Consider the following 22,809-nt stretch of genomic DNA (forward strand, 5'->3'; position numbering starts at 1 on the left):
TGGTATTTTATTGATATATCACTAATTCGTAATGGAAGTTTGGTATTCTGTTTATAGTTATGATACGGCAATGGTATTTTATTGGTATATCACTAATTCGTAATGGAAGTTTGGTATTCTGTTTATAGTTATGATACGGCAATGAATGGAAAAACAAGGATGAATGCAAATACATTGATTTACATGTAATTTTTAAAAATTTACATATTTAGAAAAGATGGAAGTTATATGTTTGACACGTGAATACGACATAGTTCAATATTTAACAAACAATAGGCAAAGGTATATAACGCACTCAGTTATGATTGACATATGCAAAGGTTTATTTGTTGTTGACATGTTTGGTGGCTCTAACATTGAAATGCTAACTCGGCAAGCAATATGTAACTACTGCCCACCACCTTATATGCACTTATCACAGTGAAAACTCGTAAAATTTAACACGTCTTGCTTCTTAACACTCCATAAGATTTAAGACCTCTTATTTCTGAAAATCCCAAGTTAAAATGGCTCCAACCTGAAATAAATCCATATATCTAAAACTGATTCAAAATGCCCACAAATGCTCATTAGCATTCCGAAAAAGCCTACAACGAGACAGGCATAATGTTTGATCCTGCATCAACCCTTCTCTTATTCGATGGGCGAAATGACAATCTTTCCTCTGGCTCGCCCGCTTTCTAGATGTTTAAAGGCCTCTATAACATCAGAGAATGAATACGGGCTCTTTGGATCGATCACTGCTTTCAATTTCCCACTTTCTATGTACGGCTGCATCTTCTCCAGGTTATGGGCGTTGGCTTCTACCTTGGCGTTTTCAGCCCTGGGATGAGCCGGAAACGAAGCTATGTCCACAACTTTGGCTTCTTCTTTGGCCACCACATGAGACTTGGCCGACTCCCCTGCACATTCAATAAAACATTTCCATTACTAGATTACATCATGTTTGCACTAGAAGCCATGCGAAGCAAAAGAAATGAGTGAATGACTGACCTATGGTGTCGTATACGAAATCGAATTTCTCGGAGATTTGATCGTAACTCTGCTTTGTATAATCGATGACCACATCTGCCCCCAGGCTTTTAACGAAGTCAAGCTTCCCAGTGCTAGCCGTGGAAACAATCCTTGAAGCCCCATACACATGCTTTGCCAGCTGAATAGCGAGGCTGCCCACTCCGCCCGCTCCTCCCACTATGAACAACACGCTTTGCCCCTTCTCAAATTTCGCTATATCGAACGCCTGCTGAGCAGTCTGTATCGCAAGCGGCAAACTCGCAGCTTCCTCGAACGATAAATTAGTGGGCTTAGCCGCCACCAGGTGTTCCTCCACTAGGGTGTACTGGGCGAGTGTCCCCAATTGCTTTGGTCTGCCCGCTGTGAAGTCCTGAACGTCGGTGTAGACCTCGTCACCATTCTTGAACTTGGAAACGCCATCGCCAACTTCCTCTACCACTCCAGCTGCATCACAACCCGGCACAGCCTGCGTAGCACAAACGAAGCATGGCAAATTACACAAAGGAATAAACAACCGACAGATATATGATTGATGAAGTAGCTTATGTTAAAGCAAAAGCAAAACAAGTGAATACCGGAAAGTCGGAATCGTTGGTTTTGAATAAGCCCTCCCGTTTCTTGAAATCGACGGGATTCAGCGCGGCAGCTCGGACTTTAACTAAAATCTGGCCTGGCCCCGGCTTTGGCACTGGAAATTCACCGAACTCCAAAACGTCTATGGTTCCATATTCTTTGTAGAACCACGCTTTATGCATTTTAGTCATATCTTCTTCTTTCAACCTGTGTTCCTTCCCTTTTGTCTTCACTCTGATCGGCGAACCAGATAGTGGGTAATTCACTGACTCCTGTGATGCGATCGGTGAGTATTTATAGCGATTAATGAAGTGCATGCAGCTCTGCATATTTGCTGACGTTGTTGCAAGCGAAATACATTGCATGTAGATGGAAAACACTCCAGCCATCGTCGACAGCCAATATCTAATGACTTCTGTGGTGGCGCCGTGCATCTACGAAAGATTCAACCGTGGCTCATTCGGTCAAAACCTAATTACGTTTGCCGTGACGCCATAGGTTTTATTTGTCATCAACCAAACACCTATTACCGCTGCTGGCATCTACCTATTACCTCTGCCCACATCTACCATGACGTCTGCTATGATACCAAAACTACCATGACGTCTGCTATGATACCAAAGCATCTTTTTTTCAGAGAGAAAAAGCACAATAGTAGAGACCAAAGCATCTTATCACGACGTCTGCTATGACACAGTGCTGCGAAATACAAGCATGTAGATGGAAAACACTCCAGCCGTCGTCGACTGCCAATATTTAATGACTTCTGCCGTGGGGCCGTGTAGGCCTGGAATTTCAAATTCCCTCGGCCTGTCCATTGAGAATTTCATGAAGTTTTTATATTTTATAAGCTTTTTACTTTACGTTTTAAGTCAATAAACTACCTTTCATATTAATAAACTAGCATTGAATCTTCTAGCGTTTAACTCTTCTATGTAATAATCAAGAAATAATTTTATGTTTGTTCATAAGGTCTTAAAGTAAAATCATATAGTTTTCGCATAGATGCTAGTGAGCAGTGTACAACATCCGCAGTGTGAGCATGATCATCCAAGCTTCCAATGTGAATATAATACTAATCATATTACACTATATGATGTTGAAAATATAGTGAAATTATGGTAATTTATTAAAAGTAATAGCTACTAACATTTATTCATGCTTAACACAACATTTTTTAACCCAAATTACCAAAATTTTACTTATAATTACAAACTTTCACACTTCACATAGATATATCTATTTCTAACAAAAACAACCCCACCGCTACACCGCCATGACCTACTCAAAGTTAAGGTGCGCAACCGCATTAACCTATTCAACTTCTAGGGCCTAACCACAGAGTCGTCTGATCGCTAATTACAAGGAACAAAGGTTGAACGTCATGTGGGCAAGGTATTTCTTTTAAAAAGTGCGAGTTTCAAAAGGAAAAATCAATAGGTGGTTTTGTTTTTATGTGAGTAATAATCCGTGACATTTTTTTTTTTGAAAAGTCCCTGGTTTTATTAAAGAGTTTTATAAAGAGATTTCTTCTAGCAAGTTTATTGGTTTTTTAAAACGATTAAAAGGGTTGTTTTTAAAGGGGTTTGCTTTTATATTAAAACCAAAAAGGAGGGGTATGGTAGGAAGGCTTATAAACTTTTTTGAAAGGCATGATTGTATGGAGATTTTATAAAAAAGGGAGTTTTATTGAGTTAGAGTTTAATATTTTGCAAAGTTCGTAAGTTTATAAAAATATTTGGGTGTTTTGTCAAGCATGACACTGTTTTGGATAAAGATTGTGTCTTAGCGGGTGCATATTAAACATCATATTTTTTCCGGGGGCGATATGGAACATATCTTTATTCAATCATGAAAGCACTTATAAGAAAGCAGCGATAAGACATGGGAAATATATTAGTTATGGGTCACAAAGCTTGACTGAAGCAGATGAGGAAAATGAATAAAAAACAAAAGGAAAAGATCATTGCCATGTTTAGAGAAGTTCAGGCTGAAACCGAGGAACTGAGAAGTCTAGCCAAAGACAAAGAAGAAATCGAAGGTGATTGGTGTAGCTTTGATTTGCTACCACCACCTATGTTTACTGGTAAATATTTTCATTTATGGGTTATTAGAATGCTAACTTTTGTTCGAGCTAAAGACTTAATTGAACATTCATCTAACAAGCCATATGATGAAGTATGTGATGGTTTAGCATTAAATTTTATAAAACAAGGATTGGATGAGAAGTTTTTCTGCAAGGTAGCAGAAGCTACAACTTCCAATGAAGCATGGAAGATCCTCGAAGTAGAACTTGGTGCAAGGGGGAGTAATCAACTTGAAGAAAGTAGTGTTGTTCAGCCTATTGTAGCAATGCTTGAAGATGAGAATGAAGATGGATTTGTAGCAGCGAATCTATAGAGAGATGAAGAGTTTGGTGAATCTCACTTCAAAGTGGATCACAATGTTGATGGTGTGTTATCAGCAGATGCTAATTTTGGCATAGATAATGTTGCCAATGGAGAAGCATCTAGTTTAGTGGATCCAACAATTGAAATCACTGATGTTAAATTTGATGAAGAACAATTAACTCATGACAAGTGGTTGTAGATGATGCCACATAAACATCTTATTGATACACTGTTATTTGTTATTTGGCGAGAGAATACCACTTGTGTCTGAAAGCCAAGTGGAGGAGACACAGAGAGAGAGAGAGATAGAGGAAGAAATAGAGTCAGAGACAAAGCAAGAAGCCCACAAAGAGAAAACAAACACAGAGGAAAAGCCAAAGAAGGAACAGAACCAATGTGGTTCTACAAATATTGTTAATCCTAACATTGATTTCCAGTGTGCAGGTACATAGAATAATTATGAAGAAGAATTAAAGTTCCTTGAATCATGGGTTGAAAAACCATGTATTGATGATGACTGCATAGAAATTGCAACTATGAATATTGAAGACAATATGGATGATATTGAAAATGAAAATGAAATTTTCATGTATTGGAGCCCTGAAGAAATAAAATTCTGTTATGAACTTATGTTGCAACAAATTGATAATCAGAAGATTGATGATGTAGAGAAAACTATAGAAAATGACATGTGGCAACAGTCCACATATGAAAAAAAAATTGGCGACGTAGAAGACATCCATGGATAGTTTGAAATGATTTTTATGCTTTTATGATAAATAAATATATAACGATGGTAGAGCTCCAACAACAAATGAAGAAATTGAAATTTGAAACCTACGCCAAAAAGACAAAGAGGAAGCAATTCAGAGGATACAGGATTTGGAGGAAAAGGACAAAGAAATCTAGCACAAGAGTTGATGTCAAAGTTTTGAATCATTGTAAGCCTAGCTGAGACTTAGACCAACAGGCATGCTTAAGTTTTGTTAAGTCATGGTTAAGTTTCCAGTGGTAATTAAGGGGGAGTGTTGAAAATAATTACGCCTGTCATTTCACTAATGCACCGCCACTGCCACACTATACACCGCTTCACTGTCACCGCCATGACCTACTCAGACTTGAAGGGGCGCAATCGCCTTAACCTATTCAACTTCGAAGGGCCATCACTGCCATAACCCTTTTCGAATTGAAGGGACAACTAACCGACTTAATTTATGTATAAATTTAGTTGATTTGAGATAGAAGATAAATGCAGAGTCTCGGGACACATAGTCTCCATTGTATGCAGTTGTAGCTACCTTGATCTTATGTAAATTAATGTTTGGTTTTTCTTACAGTTTATTTCAACAGTCGTAGTTGTGTTTCCGTTGTTTGCTCTGTATCTTTTCAATTGGTATCAGAGGGCTGTTTACTCTGAGTTCTTTCAGTTGGTATCAGAGCGTTGTGTGCTCTGCCCATTCTTCCATGTGGTATCAGAGTGCTGCCCAGTGCTCTGTTTCTTTCATGTGGTATCAGAGCATTGCCCAGTGCTCTGTTTCTTTCACCAAATTCAAAAACATTTTCTATGGCAGGGCATCATGGATCTGCTCCAAGTTGCAGCTCGTAATATTAATCATTGACATGTAGTAAGTTATTGATATATTGCTTTTCCATCTAAAAAGACAATGAGCCAATCAAAATGAAAAACCAATAATCGAGTCATACTGCTTAATATTTGTCATCCACCAACACCTATTACCTCTACTGGCATCTACGTATTACCTCTGCTCACATCTACCGTGACGTCTTCTATGACACCAAATCATCTTATCATGACGTCTGCTATGACATTGTACATCTAAATTGAATCTCAAATATGAAATCATCATCTTCAAATCTTTGTAATCACATTAAAACTTTTTTTATTCAACAAGGGTTACATAGTAGCTAGTCTCTGCTACTTAGTTTAAATATAGCTAAATTAAAGTAGAAAACAATAAAAATAAAAAAAAAATTAAATTTTAAAATGTTATAATTAGATTAATTTTAAATTGTAATTAAATGCATTTTTAAATTTTGTAAATTAGCAGTATTTGTATTGTAGCATAGAAATAATTATTAATAGTTACATTTGGCTTTTTTATAGTTTGGGGATATGGTCTTATGAAAATATTACTCTTAGACCTAGGTATAGAGGTCCTATCATAAATTTCCATTATACTTTGGTTTGTGAATGTGGAAAATTTTATATTTATTAGTATTACAAACATCTTATTATTTTGAATATCATACATTCATTAATAGTGTAAAATCTATCATATGTGTTAAGTTTCCACAAAAACGTAAGTGGCTTCTACCCCTTAAAAATATAATGTAAAAAATAAAAATATATCTCTCACATACCATTAATAAATTTTTTAAAATTATATATGTGATTTTAAATAATCATTTTAAATTATTAATGTAACTTTAAATAATATTTTTTTTATTAGATTATATTTAACATTAGCCATTTTGACAAATAGGAATATAAAATAACTATATTCATTAGCAATAATTTTATCACATTCCCAAACCAAATTGTATCATAAAAGCTCATCTTACACCTTGATGTGATCTATGTACTTTTGGTTAATTAATAGAGGTAATTGGCACATTAATTGAGGCAAAAGTTAATAACATGTTCAATTTGATAGTCAATCAAATTGAACATAAATAAATTAAATTATTTTTAAAAAATCATATATTTCAATGTGTAATGTTATACTATAGATTTTTTTACATTTTTGGTCAAACCCAAACTAATATGGGTTTGACAAAAAACCTATTGCAATATCTACTCCATTGCCACATGGATAATTATAGCATTATAGCTCCAACTAGACATCTTAATATTACTATTATGGATTTCGAAATTAATGTTGTCATATTTTAAAAATGAGTAAAGTTCAAATTTATTTTTATGATAATAGCATTATAGCTCGAACTCGACATCTTAATATTGCTATTATGGCATTCGAAATTAATGTTGTTATATTTAAAAAATGAGTAAAGTTAAAATTTATTTTTATAAAATTTGCATGTTTAATAATCAAAATAAATTTATTTTTATTTGGGTTATTATACTTGTTGCATGCATGGTATAAAAGATTCAGTTTATATTAGGAATTTAACTAGCAATTGCACTAAACGTTGCAATGGAATCTCCATAAGTCAGTAGCATATGAAAAAAGAGCATAGATGAAGAGTGAATCCTCAAAGTAGATTCTTCGAGGGAACACCCACTATTTTAGAGTGGATGTTGTGTATCCTTCTGAACCAATAATTCAGACTAGACATTCCCCATTGGTTCAACTTCGAAAAGCATGTCATTGTAGTATTTGATTCCCAAAAACAATGCATTGTCATTTGTAATGGCATCATCAAAGACATAAACAAGACTCGGGATATCTTAACTTATTAGCATTTAAATGGAAATTTGATAAGGTGTTGTCAGAAACAGTGAAGTGTGAAAACATAGGGGAAAAGGATTGAGTTACTTACTTAGAGATGCATATGTATCAAGTGCCTTGTAGTTAAACAATATTAACGTAATATCCTACCTTGTTGGGTGATCAGTTACTTTAGCACCTCTTGTTTTGTGACTAGCTTAGTGTGAAAACATAGGGGAAAATGATTGAGTTAGTTACTTAGAGATGCATATGTATCAAGTGGCTTGTAGTTGAACAACATTAACATAATATCCTGCCCTGCCTTCCTTGTTGGGTGATCAAGTACTTTAGCGCCTCCTGTTTTGTGACCAGCTTCACATAGGGGAAAAGGATTGAGATACTTACTTAGAGATGCATATGTATCAAGTAGCTTGTAGTTGAACAACTTTAATGTAATATCCTACCTTGTTGGGTGATCAGGTACTTTAGCGCCTCCTGTTTTGTGACGAGCTTCTCCCTTCCTCATGGAAAAGTGTATGTGGTTATCCACATCCCCGCTTGGTTAGAATGGTGCCTATCGCTATGTTGTTGGCATCTACATGCACATGGGATTCCATCTTGTGATCGAGAAGGACCCAGAATGGTGACTTCCAGTCACAAGTCGGAGTACAAGCCAAAGACTAATACATTTTGGTCAGGAAGTCATGGTTATATGACACACAAACCTTTAACAACCTCCCGAAAATGTGATAACTCTTAAGGATAGTCTCCCCCACCCTCGTTGAGTCTCAACTCTTGCTAAGGCATAATTTTTTGGTATTTTTGGCTTGGATTGGAGAATGTGATAATTCTCAAGGATAAACCTTCTACAATAACCCTAATAGAGAATATTTGGACCTTCTGGAGCGTACGTGCATGCCTACAACTGAATCAATCTTGAGTGAACAACAGAATGGTTTTTTTCAATAACCCCCTAACAGAGAATCCTAAATCAATCTTGAGTGAACAACAAAATGGTTTTTTCAATAACCCCCTAATAGAGAATCTTTGGACCTCTCGAGTGTACGTGCATGCCTACAACTGAATCAATCTTGTCTAAACAACAGAAGTAACTGAATGTTAACGGGAAAAGAAAAATGATGACGTGAGGAGAAGCAATTTGATGTGTCGTAGTTTAACGAGACTATTTTTTTGCCGAGAAAGTTGTGGCCATATTTTGAAGAAATGTGGGATTTTGGTCGAGTCAGGGTTCAATAAAACAAGGGATAAATCGGTGACGAATTCCCGTGACCTGCAACGTATTTTTGCATTCCCACTGGTGGAATCTTTCAACGTCATCAAAAAGACCAATGGATTCAAAGAAATTCCAATCTTTCTTCACAGTTGAAACTTTTAACCGATATTTTTTAACCCTTAAAAATGACAAATAGAGTAGGCCTTTTGTCATGGCTATGCAAATTCATGTTCGTGATAATTTTTGAGGAAGAGATTGGCATTAATACTATTAACGTGAATACAAAGTTAAATCTATTTCCATGCCAGTACTCATCTTTTCACTGTTACAGAATACAAAGAATTTATAGATAATGTGATAATTATATCCTAAACCTTTCAATATGGCTCAATATTAAAATGTCAAATCAATTTTGTTCAGAAAAACAGATTTCCTTCCATTTATGTTTACATAAAAGTTAAGAACATAATTTCTATTTCCTTTGGTGCATAAGTACACTGAAAATAGTTAAGTTGAAATGGGTGGCCTGTTAATTATAAGAGAGCATAACTAATCAATAGCCAGAGAGAATTGGATGAATTAGTTTTTAATTCTCAACGTGCTAATATATTAAGAAAAGCAAAAGATTGCAGTTGATTTGGTGAAAGTCGCCAAAATTTATCCAAACACAGTGTAATAGATAAAAATTGAAAACAGAAAGAAAAAACCAGACATGTAATGAAACTTCGATTCCAAACAAATAGTCTACAACCCACCAGCCACCAGCCAAGCCGCGGAGACACGGCAGGTAAAATAATTCCCAACCACCGGAGCAAAAAGCTCGAAGTTCTTCGACACACCCAGACAACACAAAAAGCACAAAACCCCAACCCGAGAGCCGCCAATCCCTCAAAGCGATCCCACAAGAGCTCGAAGTTCTTCAGCACCCGTGTAAACCCAGACAGCCCAAGACCACAACACAAGAGCCGTCGATCCCTCACAGCGATCCTACAAGCATGAAATTTCATTCTAAAAACAAGTACAACCATTGCTGAAAACCACAACATGAGAGTCGTCGATCCCTCACAACGATCCCACAAGCATGAAATTTCATTCTAATAACAAGTACAACCATTGCTGCTGAGATTTGTTTCCATACTCTGAGAGTTTATCGAGGATGCCAAGTGAACATTGGTTCTTGTGGATATATCTTGGTTCTATCACATATAATTGCCAGGTGAACACTAGTTCTTGTCGATATATCTTGGTTTTATTACATATAACTAATTGTAACTATCGCATAACTAATTGTACTGGTTTTCAATCTAATGATAGAGAATATTTTGATCGTATAACAATTAAATCAAAGACCCATAAAATTACAAGTGGCATGGGAGCGGAATTCGTTTCAGAGGGAAACGCCTTACGGCGTAATTATTATTATTATTTTATTATTATTGAAATTTAATTATTTGTAAAATGAATGGTTGAATTTTTATTATGGGTTGTTTCGTTTTCACAATATTTTCAATCTAAAGTGACTTATTATTATATTAAAAACACATTTAAATAAATATAATTATAGACAATTATATATATTAATAAAAATAAAACACACATATAAATATATTTATTTTAGTATAAACAATAATAGTTAATCATATTTCTTAATTTTTAATGATAGCATTTAACAATATAATATTTTATTAGTAATTTTATTTTTGTGATGAAATCTTTATCTTTATTATTTTTGTTTTATTAAATTATATTTAAACTAAGCTTTTAATACTAACTATGATGTAACCATTTAAAATAACTTTATAATTGAAATCTTACTATCATTCGAAATCATATGTGCTTGTTTCAAGGAAATATATGTATTACATAAAATGTTTCTAAACTTTTAAATTTAATTACAATAAAAAGGCTAAAACAATTCTCGAAGATCATTCAATAATAAATATTTCCATTAACCATTATATATTTGTTAATAATAAATATATAACAATACCTTGTGTTATATAAGTCATAGCCATGATAGAACTATGGAACCTGGTTCTTCCTCTCCCAATCTTGGTGGTCAATGGATGTTGATAATGGATTCGGGACTGTCCACTTTGCCTAACCTCTGGCATTTCATTCATGAATGCAAAATGGGCGCTTCGTGTTAAGCTGGTAAAGCATACACAATTTTGAGACCCTTTATAGAGGCAACCACTATTGCTCTGGATTTTTGTAAGACGACAAAAATAAGATAAAATAAAATTAAATTGGGTTTTTATTTAAATAAAAATACATAATTTAAAATTTTTTAATTGTTATTTTTAAGCAAAATTAATGTCATAATGAACCTATGTTATTTTTTAATATTTGCTAAGAATAGTTTCTTAACCTACATAGTTTTATGTATTATTTTTATGAAATAATTTTAAATCTTTTTCTAATTATTTATTATTTTATTTTTTTTGAAATAATCATAATATAGATGAAAAACACAATTGTAATGTGCATGACAAAACAATTTATTATAGATATCAAAAGTTTTATTAAATAATATGTACAATTTTAGATTTAAATCGATAGGAAAGAATGTCACTTATAAAGCAAATATATTTTCTCTAATATCAAGTAATTTAGAGGTCCTTATTTTTGGATTTAGACGCTCTAATACTAGTTTTCAATAGCTTGCATGGATGTTATTGTGAAATATATATATATATATATATATATATATATATATATATTTCTTATCTTAGGTGATTTAGATTGGATCATTATATTGTTTGTCATACATTTCAATGTTTTAAAAGTGAAAAAAAGTGGAGGAATTAACTCACTAGACATTTTTTACTAACATAACCACTTTGGCAAATTGGGGTCTGAAATGTTCCTGGAGTAGTTTGAGCCATAGAATGGTATTTTTTGGTGAGTAAAACTTTGTTACATTAGTTCCACAACTTCTTCTCCTATTCTACATACAAAGACCTTTCCAAAAACACAAAATCACATCATTTCGAGTCTGTATGCAAAATTTATGCCACTCAGAAATGAACTATCATGTTTTGACCACCATAATTCAAAAGGATGTCACATTAACCCATATTATTCATAGAAAATGGGATAGACACACCTGATTATGATTAAGAAGACCCTAGAATACTCCATATTGCAATCTAGTTAAGAGTTGGAGTCAAACTTTACCACTACTAGGTTATCGAAATGTATTACAATTAGGCCATTGGGATGAAAACGGGTTCCATTCTTTTCAAGAGCATTTTGTTCAATAGAAGAGAAAAATAACCAAAATGGATAGAGAGTGGGCACACAAAGAGGATTTGTGCATTCTAGTAGCCCACAATTCACAAGCCTTACTTCTTTATACTTGCATATATTTTATATGCAGAGAAAGAGAGTACAATGGCCCCTACCTTCCAATTGGGTTTTTTCCAAGAAGGGTTTCCCATGATATATGTTGTGTCATTATTGGTTTTTGAGTTTTATTTCATTGTTCTCTATTTTCTGGGTAATTATAATTTGCATGCATACAAAATAAATAATGATTAACATATCCAAAAATCCAAGGATAAAAAAACCCTCATACTATAGATTTCATATTTTCTAATATATTTTAGTATATTTGTTGTGATAAATTGTTTGATGGAATATCCATGATAGTTTACGATCATTGAGGTACAATAATCCATAGGAGAACAAAGTAAAGGTATCACACTAACATATTATAAATAAAAAAATCACCATAAAATAGTGTAGTGAATTCTTATTGATCATATATTAAAATAGTACATCATAAAACATATATTAAAATAACGCATCATAGTTAACTCACATAAAACATGATAGGATACTTAAGTTCCTCATCTTTACAATTTCAAATTTAAGTTACTTCTAACAAGGTTCCATAGTTAATATAATTCCAGGGAGGTGGGGTGTGGGAATTTATCTAAAGTGGTATTTCCTCCCTACCAATACAAATTCCTTTTTTACATAAGTTTTCCTTGAGTAGGGCTAATTCCCAATGAGAATTAGAATTATGGTACAAAAAGCTGTGGGGGCTTCACTCAATGAACCTCTGACATAGCCTGTGCGTTCGTGGCATCCTAAACAATACCCTTAATTTTACTACATATTGGAAAATGTCTCTAAAAACCACATTATTTAACCTCCTGCCAATATAAACTCAATACACCTTCCCTATTTAAAAACCCCTACTTTCATTAGATATTGTAGGTATCCATTTTTTCATTAACATTTATTATACCCCTTTATATTTTTTCATTAACTTTTAGTTTCATTTTTTATACCTTCCAATATAAGAAGCATTTACCACCTATTATATGCTCAATATATTTTATCATTTTTTCCTCAATATATATCCCCCAACATGAATGCACATGGTATGGTATTGCTCCCCTTAGTGAAGTCCCCATGCAAAAATCATGCAACAATATTCAACATGGAATGAGAATAAGAAGTAGGGTCCAAAAATCATAGTATATTTAGTTTAACATGGATATTAAAACCACTTTATATCCCCTTGGAAAACATACCCCTTGGTTGTGGTAGCCCCTTCTTCAACAAGGATCTTAATACCACTTTCATCCCCCTAGTAATTTAGCTTTGAAAATTATGTTCTCGGGCCTATTAAAAGCAATAGTTAGATGTCAAGTTCATATACAAGAGTTGCTGTCTCATTCGTGATGCATTAGTTACCATAGTTTCCCTTCAGGCCCCCCTTCTAAAACAAGATTTTCCTTTCTTGAGTCACTCTTGAGTGGTTATCAAGTGTAACCATTGTCCCCTTTCCCAAACTAACTCATATAAGGATAAAATGGGCTTATGAGCGAATTTACAAGTGTGCTAAGTGAGATAAAATTAAATTACAATCTATTTAATTTTTCCCTTTCATCTCAATCTACTTTAGTGTTCCTTTTCAAGTATTTTCCCATCCCCAAGGATCCTTTATGCTAGCTCAAGGTGGTCTTCCTCATGAGAGAATGAACCCTCTCATTGAATATCATTACCCATCCATTTATGATATCTCAATCTATCATAAGTTGTTCCATGTGTACAACATCATCATAGAAACATATAATATTAATTTTAATACATATACATGTCATTAGTACCCTTAATTTTTTAGTAACATAAAAACAGAAGAATCACATTATTCTCCATATCATCATTACATGGTCATGAGGAATCATTAAAATCTAACCATTAATGATACAATTCTAGCATAATCACTCATCGTTAATGAACCACCAAGGGAATAATGAGTCCAAACGTAATATCCCTCCATTGCGATAATATTGTTTCGTTAGATTGAGTTATGATGAAGAAGCCATGGAAAAAAATTATATTTGAATAATTCTTAAAAGGATAATTATTAATAAATAAATAGGATGTATGTACTTGGGAGTGAGACACTTAGAAATGAGACTCTTTCCAACTAAAATATCCTTGGTAAATGAGATTGGATAATCCCTTCATGATAATAATTCTAGATGAATTCTAGATAAGTTTAATGGATGGGAGAGAAAAATCCATTAAGCTGCTTAGCTAAAGAAAGATGCTAATCTTGGAAAAAACACATAAAAGCACCACAAGAGAGAAAGGTTGTCTTTTATGGAAAATCCTAGGTAAGTGGATAAGGAATTCCACAAACGCAGGACACTCCTAAAAGAAACTCTGTCACGAAGGAAAGGTATTAAATACCTTTGGAAGGGATCAACATGGAGTTGTTCATTTTGGAAAGAGCATCAAAGCTCGGGGGATAACTTTTGGTATTCAGTTTGAGTTTGGGTGGATAGACGTGCACCATTCGTAAGTGTCTCATTGTCAAAGTTACGTTTAGATTTTCTGCTATGTGAAAATAGTGTTGTGAACGGGTATTGTTATGGAAAACTGAATGATATTAAGTTTGATAACAAAATTTTTAATGATGATAGTTTTTGATAAAGGAGTTGAGCTTAATTACAATGAAGAGGATTTTCTTTGTGTATGAAAATTAGAATTAAGAAAATATTATGTGACTTATTTCCTTGCGTAATAATATTTTCAGATTGTGCATAACTTTGATAGAAATGCCTTAATACAAGTGTATGTAGACATTTAATGGATCTGGGTAAGTATGATAAGTGGAGTTGAATGATTGATAGGTGAGTAAATATATGTATATAGATTTATTTTAGAGAAATAGTCCAGAACTGTAGGGACTTAAATTCGATTGGTTCCATATTTACCTGCAAGGTTTAGGTGTTCAGGAACATGAATAATTTTTGTTACTATACTGCATGCATGTGTTTAAAGGTAAATATTTAAACAAGAGCAATTTTCTACCATCATATCATAGGCAAGTATTTGTGCGTAGGGATATAGAAAGTGGTTTTGATATTATAATATAGTATGTAATGGGAGGACTTTGCATTACAAGGAAAAACTATGGATAAATTTAGATAACCAGTGGTAAATAAAATTTATAAAAATCGCATACATATTCATAGTCTATGTTAAGCTAAAAGAAAAGTTATTTATGGAGGTTACGATATCAATGAGATAAATATTTTGATAAATTCTATGAGATTAATCTTGGTCTATAAACAAAAGTGGGATGGAGGTATTTACTATTTTGATAGTGAAATAAAGTAATGAAACAATCGAATGATGGACTAACCTTGTAATGAGTTATTTCATATAACATTTTACTAAAATAAGTTGAGATTGCTACAATGGATGTTAGTAAAAAATACTTAGCGAACATATTCATTGATACATAACCAACTTATAATCTCTCTATCTATCTATCTATCTATCTGTCTATATATATATATATATATATATATATATATATATAGAGAGAGAGAGAGAGAGAGAGAGAGAGAGAGAGAGAGAGAGAGAGATGATGCAGAGTAAAGCTAAAAATAGAGATGAGGAATTATAGTCTCAAATCACATCTAAAAATTCGAATCACAGTTAACATTCACAAGAGTAACATTATCCATAAACGAACACAGTTCAATTATGTATATTAAGATTTATGTAAATCAAAAGACTGTTTCCTCCAGGTTATTTAACTCTACCATTGAGAGATAATCTCTATTAACAAAATCGCGGAGTAAAATTAAACATACAAATTGTCCCCAGATATTCAAGTCGTTAAAAGTAATTGGACTATAATTACAGTAGCCTACTAATGAGGTCATATTCTAAATACATGGAGGTAACTTCTGTTGCTAATTTAACAATTGGCTACTTTGGAAATCCTTCCAAACGCTCAGGCCATAACGAAGTCGTATAGAAGCTAGAGGTCAAAACCTTAAGGTATGTACGAAATGACCTAGAAAACACTGATTGGAAGTCAAAAAACATTTTAAATCTGGTGTAACCTTAAAAACGAAAGGTGCTTCCATAGTTATGGGCATACTTGTAGGAAAAAAGGGAAATTAAGTAAGTACTTCTTTGCCCAGGAATATATATATATATATATATATATATATATATATATATATATATATATATATATATATATACAATCTCCCTGAACTCTAGTTTCAACTGGGTATTTCTCTAAACTGACATGCATCAGTTTCACATGAGGGAATCTTTAGTTAACTAGAATAGCACTAGTGGATGCACTAGTGCACCCACTGAATGTTAGTCCTCTATTAGTTCCAAAACAAAATTGGAGCTAATTTAACTGAACTTAACTTAGTAAACTGAGTGATCTAATTTCCAACTCAATTTAAACTCATACTAGACCCCTAAAATTTAGGGAGAACATATAAAAGACTACAGAAATACTTCCAACTCAAAATTCCTAAGATAATTAAGTTAATTAAACTTAATTAACTATTTACAAGTTGTTATGAGAATAGAATTCGATTTTAATTCTCAGTTTAATTCAAGCAAAAATTAAAATCGAATTTCTTGTTGCCATTTCTGAACAAGACTATAGTCAATGACCGAGACAGTCAATGTATGGGGGGATTCCAGCAGGAGCTTTTTAGGCTAATGGGCACTGAGCTCACCCCGAGCACCATTTACCATCCACAGACCGATGGCCAGACAAAGAATGTAATAAATGGCTATAAGTTATCTCAGGAATTATATGACCGGGTAGCAAAGGGCATGGATTCGATGGCTACACTTTAGATAGTACTGCTACACCACCACCCATCATATGTCCATTGGTATGAGTCATTTCTATGCTTTATATGGTTATGATGCTTTATCTTTTGCTGAGATGGGTTTTGGAGATAGTCGGGCCCTAAAGGCCAAAGATTGGATCCTAGAGAGCCAAGACATCCTTAAGACTCTTAAGGATAATTTGCAGATAACTTAGAATAAACTGAAGATATATGCTGACAAGCATCAGGTTGAGAGGTACTTTGAGGAAGGGGACTTGATGTACCTTCGATTGCAGCCGTACCTACAGTCCACTCTGAAATAGAAGGGGGTTTAAAAACTGCAACCACGATTTTTTGGGCCCTATCAAGTGATCAAGAGGGTTGGAGAGGTATCTTATGAGTTGGAGCTACCACTAGGGAGAAATATCCACAATATTTTACATGTTTCATGCCTCAAGAGAGTGTTGGGGCAACATGTTACAATAGTTGTGGAATTTCCTCCACTTGATGATGAGGGACATCTGGTTTTAGAACTAGAAGCCATCTTGGAGACCAGAGAAAGGAAGCTCAGAAGTAGGATAATCAAAGAATACTTGGTGTGTTGGAAGAGCTTGCCAGATGAGGATGCTACTTGGGAGGGTGAGCATATACTTGAGCATCTAGCATTGAAGTTTCTTGGGGACAAGCAACATTTGGGAGGGGAGGACTGTAATTTCCCTTCCTAAATTATTTTGGAACGGGATTAATTTCTACATTTTGGGGCCAATTTTGGAGGAGATGGAGCCCATTTGATTTTATCTAGAAGACTTAGAATTTAGAAGTAAGTTATTTTTGTTTGTTAGTGTGTGTGTGGGGGGGGGGGCACCACACTATCAAATACACACTCCCTAAGCCAATGGGTCGAATTGCATGAGAGGGAAATCAAAGGCCTAGTGAGGAGCCCACGAAAGAGGGAAAAAGGATCCACAAAATCTATAAAAGCAAGGTAGCACTCCTCATTTCATCATCTTTGGCATATCAAATTTCTTCTTAGTTTCTCATGCTACTTAGCTGGGCCAGTTTTTATTTAGAAATACTTTTCCAAGTGGAGAAATCGCCCTTTCTTCGGGGGACTTCAAGCGCCACCCTAGATAGGTTCATCCATAATCTTTTGGAGGTGATTTTCAGTGTGGTTTCCAGCATTTGTATGCAGTCTCTATAGGTGGTGCGTATTTCTAAAGGACGTAGTAGGAGATCAAGTTGTGATTTTGGCATTCTTCAAGGAAGCTTTGGCTGGGAGAAATTCTGGAAGAGAATCTCTATTGATTTTTTGCCCTTTGGGTGAGTTTTGGGGCTAGTGGAGATTTTGCACTTCCTGGGCCAGCGCAAAAGGCAGAGATTGGGCACACGTGGGAGATGGAGACTCATCCATTGAGGCTAATCCTTGTCAATGGAGATAGTGGAAGTATTAGTGGAGGTGATTTCTACCTTTCTGGAGTGCTTGAGGAGGATTTTGTTGGTGTAATGGTAGGGAGTGTGCTTCAACAGTTTTGGAGGGTGTAGGGCCTTTTGGGGGTCGATTTTGGGAGTTCAAAATCAAGGCAAACCATTTATGGGATTTTCTAGAGGAGCCTAGATATAAATTTGCAGAATTTTCTGAGCACCAGAGGTGGGGTTTTCACCATATCTTTGTAGCAGACAGTGCACAATTGTTGGGGACTGCATAGTGCAGCAGTTTTCCAGTTGATTGTAGCTTCAAGTTGTCATTTCTTCACCTAGGCTTTGCTCTGCTTGCCTTTGAGGAAAGCCCAAGTGCATTCCTTCTATATTTTGTACTCTTGTACCAGTTTATAATAAAATGGGCCAGCTGCTTCCATATTTATGATAGTTGTTGATGTTTTCTAATTGTTTTGAAATTTTTGTGGTGAAAATTGTTATTTGCTTGCATATCAATGTTTTTCCTATCTTGGAACATTACAAATGGCAGGTGGTATGTTAGGAGTCCATAAAATTGAATGAAAATGAGGTAAATTATGTGACTCATAATCTAGAGTTAGCTGCCATCATTCATGCTTTGAAAATGTTGAGGAATTACCTCCTTAGTATAAAATTTACTCTTATGACAGTCCACAGTGGTCTCAAGTATTTGTTTGAGAAACCCAAGTTGAATGGAAGATAGGCTAGATGGATGGCCATACCCAGTGAGTTTAATTTTGAAATCAAGTACATTAAAGGAAATGAAAATAGAGTTGTTGATGCTCTTAGTATGAGGATTCAAATGAATCATTTGGTAGTTGTAAGCTCGTACAAAACATACCAGGTAGAAAAGGTTAAGAATGCAGTACAACATGATGAAAAATATCAACAAATGAAAGAAAATTTCCTACAAGATAGTGGGGGTGAGGAATATCACCTCATTGATGACGACCGAATTATGTAAAAAAATAGAATTTATGTGCAAAATAATGATGGATTAAAGAGACTCATAATGAAAGAGTTTCATATTAAGCCTTATTCAGACAATCTAGGGTACTAGAAGACCCTCATGGCCATTAAACGTTTTTGTTATTGGCCAAACTTAAAGAAAGATGTGGTTGATTTTTTGGCTAAATGCATAGAATGTCAGCAAGTGAAGGTTGAATACAAGCTTCCAATAGGCTTATTGTATCCTATTCCCATTTTGGAATGGAAGTGGGAGGTAATTTGTATGTATTTCATTACATGATTACCTAGAAGGTCTAGGTAGCATGATGCAATCATGGCGGTGATTGAAAGTTTGAACAAGGGGGCTAATTTTGTGGCAGTCAAATCCACTAATTCTACAAGTGAGGTGGCACAAATATTCATAAAGGAGATTGTGAGATTGCATGGTATCCCAGAGAAAATTATTTTGGACCAAGATTCTAAGTTCACCTCAAGATTTTGGAAGGAACTGTTTGCAAGTTTGGGGACCGAGTTGGAATTTAGTTTAACATGTCATCCCCAAACACAAGGGAAAATAGAGAGGAAAAATAGGATCCTCGAGGACATTTTGAGGATGTATGTACTACATCATCCCAAGAATAGTGGGAGGAGGACCTACCACTTGTAGAGTTTGCATACAACAATGGATACCAAGAATCCATAAGGATGAGTCCATTTGAGGCTTTATACAAGAGGAGTTGTAATAATCCTATCAGGTGGAATGATCCAGTGATTAGGGTCCTTGTTCGGCCTCACATGTTCAACGAAACGGAGCAACAAATTCAAATCATCAAGAAAATTTTGAAAGTGGCACAGGACAAGAAAAAAGTTGTGCAGACCAACATAGGGTGCATAAATAGTTCCAAGTTGGGGAACATGTTTACTTGAGAATCAAACCCAAGAATATTTCCTTAAGGAACAGGTGATGTGCCAAGTTAGCGCCATGATATTATGGTCCTTTTGAGATCCTTGAAAGGATTGGGCCAGTGGCCTATAGGCTCGCTTTACCTCCATCAGTTAAATTTCATGATGTTTTCCATGTTTCTTTGCTTAAAAGATATCTACAAGATTCTAATCATGTAATTTATTGGTTTGTGCTATAGGTTGAACCAGAGGGAGAGTTCCAACTAAAGCCCTTGTGAATTCTAGACAAGAGGAGTCTCATGCTCCAGAATCGAGCCATAGAGAAAGTCAAAGTGTAGTGGAGGTACTTTGGGTATATATATATATATATATATATATATATATATATATATATATATATATATATATATATATATATATTTCCCGTAAGGAAAAATCGTAATTTTATTAATAATAACAAAATTACATTTTGTAGATGTTGAGGCGCATATGCATAAAGCAGATCAAAAGACTGCTGTCAAAAAAGGAAAAAAACCAGAAAGAAAGAATGGGAAGAAATAATGTACATATGGGGAGGAAATTATGTTTTTCTCCCTTTTTTCTTCTCAACCTTTCGCCACTCCCCTTGAGTCTGTGAGGACAAAAAAAGTATGAGAGAATTGTCCTCCACAGGGCGAGGATTGTCCTTGTTTGAATCAGAGTGATCTGGAGAATGCTATCTTTTGGCTCCACTGGTGTCCGTTGTATCTGGTATTTTCTACGGCAAAGAATCCATCAGTTCCTGTGCTGCAAATTTCTCAGTTTCTGGCGACTTGTGCATCTGATTGTTTGCTATGGGGATGGTTGTCGTGGCTTCTTCCTCAATAGGAACATCATCAAGATCTAGTGGAGGGATAGTTGCCTCCTCATCCTCTGCTACTCCATGTGGGTTCACTGTGCGTTGCCAACCTCTTGGTTTTTGTGCTTGTTTCTTATTTCTTCTGGTTTCTTTTTTAGCTTGTGGGCAGTTACTAAGAAGGTGACCTGTTTGTTGACAGCGACGACACCTGAAGGCAGCGTTCTCATAATCTAGTGGTTGTTTCCACTGTGAGTTGTTTGGATCAGAATTATGCTATCAGGTAGCCGTTGACTAAGATCTACCTCAACAGAAATTCTGGCAAAAGTATGTATGCCTCTTGTAATTTCTTCCACGTCTTGATTGAGGTATTTTCCTATCGCATTCCCCATTACTTCGAAAACTTTGGGTAGCCAAAAGTGTAGCGGGAGGTTGTGTAGCCTAACCCATACCGGCATTTTGGAAACCACCATAGTAGTGGGGTAAAAACCCAGGAACCAGGGGGTCATGAAGAGTCCTGCATTGCCCCAGAACAATGGCCCCTCATGGAGGACATATTGTTTTTCCTTGACCGTGTCGAATCTGACAATAAAAAGGCCTTTGGAGCATAAAAGGATATCACAATTTGTTGTCCATGTGGAGTATATCCATTGTTGTAATGCATCTGTTTTGGGCCAAAAGCCATTAAATCTGCATATGACAGCCTTTGTAGAGAAATGAGTATAAAAATTGTTTACCTCAGGCATAGCAATTGTCAGTACTAGAGTCTGCGTTCTTTGCTCCACAATATAGGGTCTAGGTAGATCTTGTGTTGGTTTTGGCTTGTTGGTGGCTTCCCCCTTCCCTTTGAAGACATCCTTAAAAGAACTTGTACCCTTTGAGCTAGATCCAAAGCTTCCACCTCTCAGCCTCGTGTTTAGGATGATGGTTGAGTCTGGTACAATTCCATAGTCCTGCATTGTACATTGGTCCTATAAGATTTGGCCTGCATATATCAAACTTTGCATGTTTGCTGGTATGCCTGTGTGTGCTTGTATTTCATACTCTATATCTTCTATCAGCTTCCCTGTCCAGGTTCGCTTGCATATTGTTTTTCCTGACAGGTTTCTGATAAATATTTGTATCAATTCTTGTCCGAAGTCCTTGGTGGGTGATGTTGTTTTTTGCTAGGATCAATATGCTATTTGGACCGTTGTAGCTGTGGAATCTGAGTGCTCCAGTTCATGATAATCACCTTGTAGCTGCTGTGGTGTGACCACTTTGTGTGTTCCTTATCCCTTCCTTGTCTATAGCCGTATAGATTCTTCCTTGCATAGGTCTAGATTGAGCATTCAGGCTGCCCTCGGGCCATACGGCTTCCTTAGAGATCTGAGGACTTGGGTCGAAGAGTTTTGCCTGGATTTCATTCTTTAAATCTTGAAAGCTCATCTCCTTTCTGAACCATATGCTGTAATATCTGCCCTCTATCGCTCTGATAAATAGTTTTAGCAGCTTTGTCTCCGTATTGGGTGGAAACCCCTCTTTTATGCCTCAATCTGTTGGATTGGGATTTTTCTCTGTGAGCCCAAGAACCCCACCAAGCTGTTGAGTCTGTCCGCAGCTTGATTTCTCCATATCAGGCTTGTCTAGGGTGCTTTCCAGGGATCCAACTACCATGTCTAGGCTACCGGCTATTTTCAAGTGTGCCCGAACCTCTAATCGCATGACGGGTTGGTCAAGAACCACTGCAGTGCCTATCCTTGCTGTCCGTTTGGTAATATATGCCATCACCAGACCAAAGGAGCCCCAAGCCTCATCATTCTGCACGGCCCTTATCCAAGCTCGCGTAGCCCCCTCCTGCCGGACAACATCTCCCTCGTCTTTGTGCCTGTGGGCTGCGAATCTATGGAGGTCTAGGTATTCCTGATTGTCATCTGGCTGA

The 22,809-nt window shown here is 35.4% G+C and overlaps 1 protein-coding gene across 1 annotated transcript; it reads right to left on the bottom strand.

Moving 5' to 3' along the window:
* Nucleotides 1–283: 283 nt before the first annotated feature.
* LOC149200237 (2-methylene-furan-3-one reductase-like) lies at nt 284–1,861 on the bottom strand. The gene is made up of 3 exons (XM_089399537.1): nt 1,590–1,861; nt 994–1,480; nt 284–902 (listed from the first exon to the last, which is right to left on the bottom strand). The coding sequence occupies exons 1-3, from the start codon at nt 1,776–1,778 to the stop codon at nt 634–636; spliced, it is 945 nt and encodes a 314-aa protein (XP_089255663.1). The 5' UTR covers nt 1,779–1,861; the 3' UTR covers nt 284–633.
* Between the last annotated feature and the right edge of the window lie 20,948 nt (nt 1,862–22,809).

Source organism: Pinus tabuliformis, chromosome 2_1 (genome assembly GCF_031772625.1).
Source record: "Pinus tabuliformis cultivar Carrire ecotype Pingquan chromosome 2_1, CPIR1, whole genome shotgun sequence".
Classification (NCBI taxonomy): Eukaryota; Viridiplantae; Streptophyta; class Pinopsida; order Pinales; family Pinaceae; genus Pinus; species Pinus tabuliformis.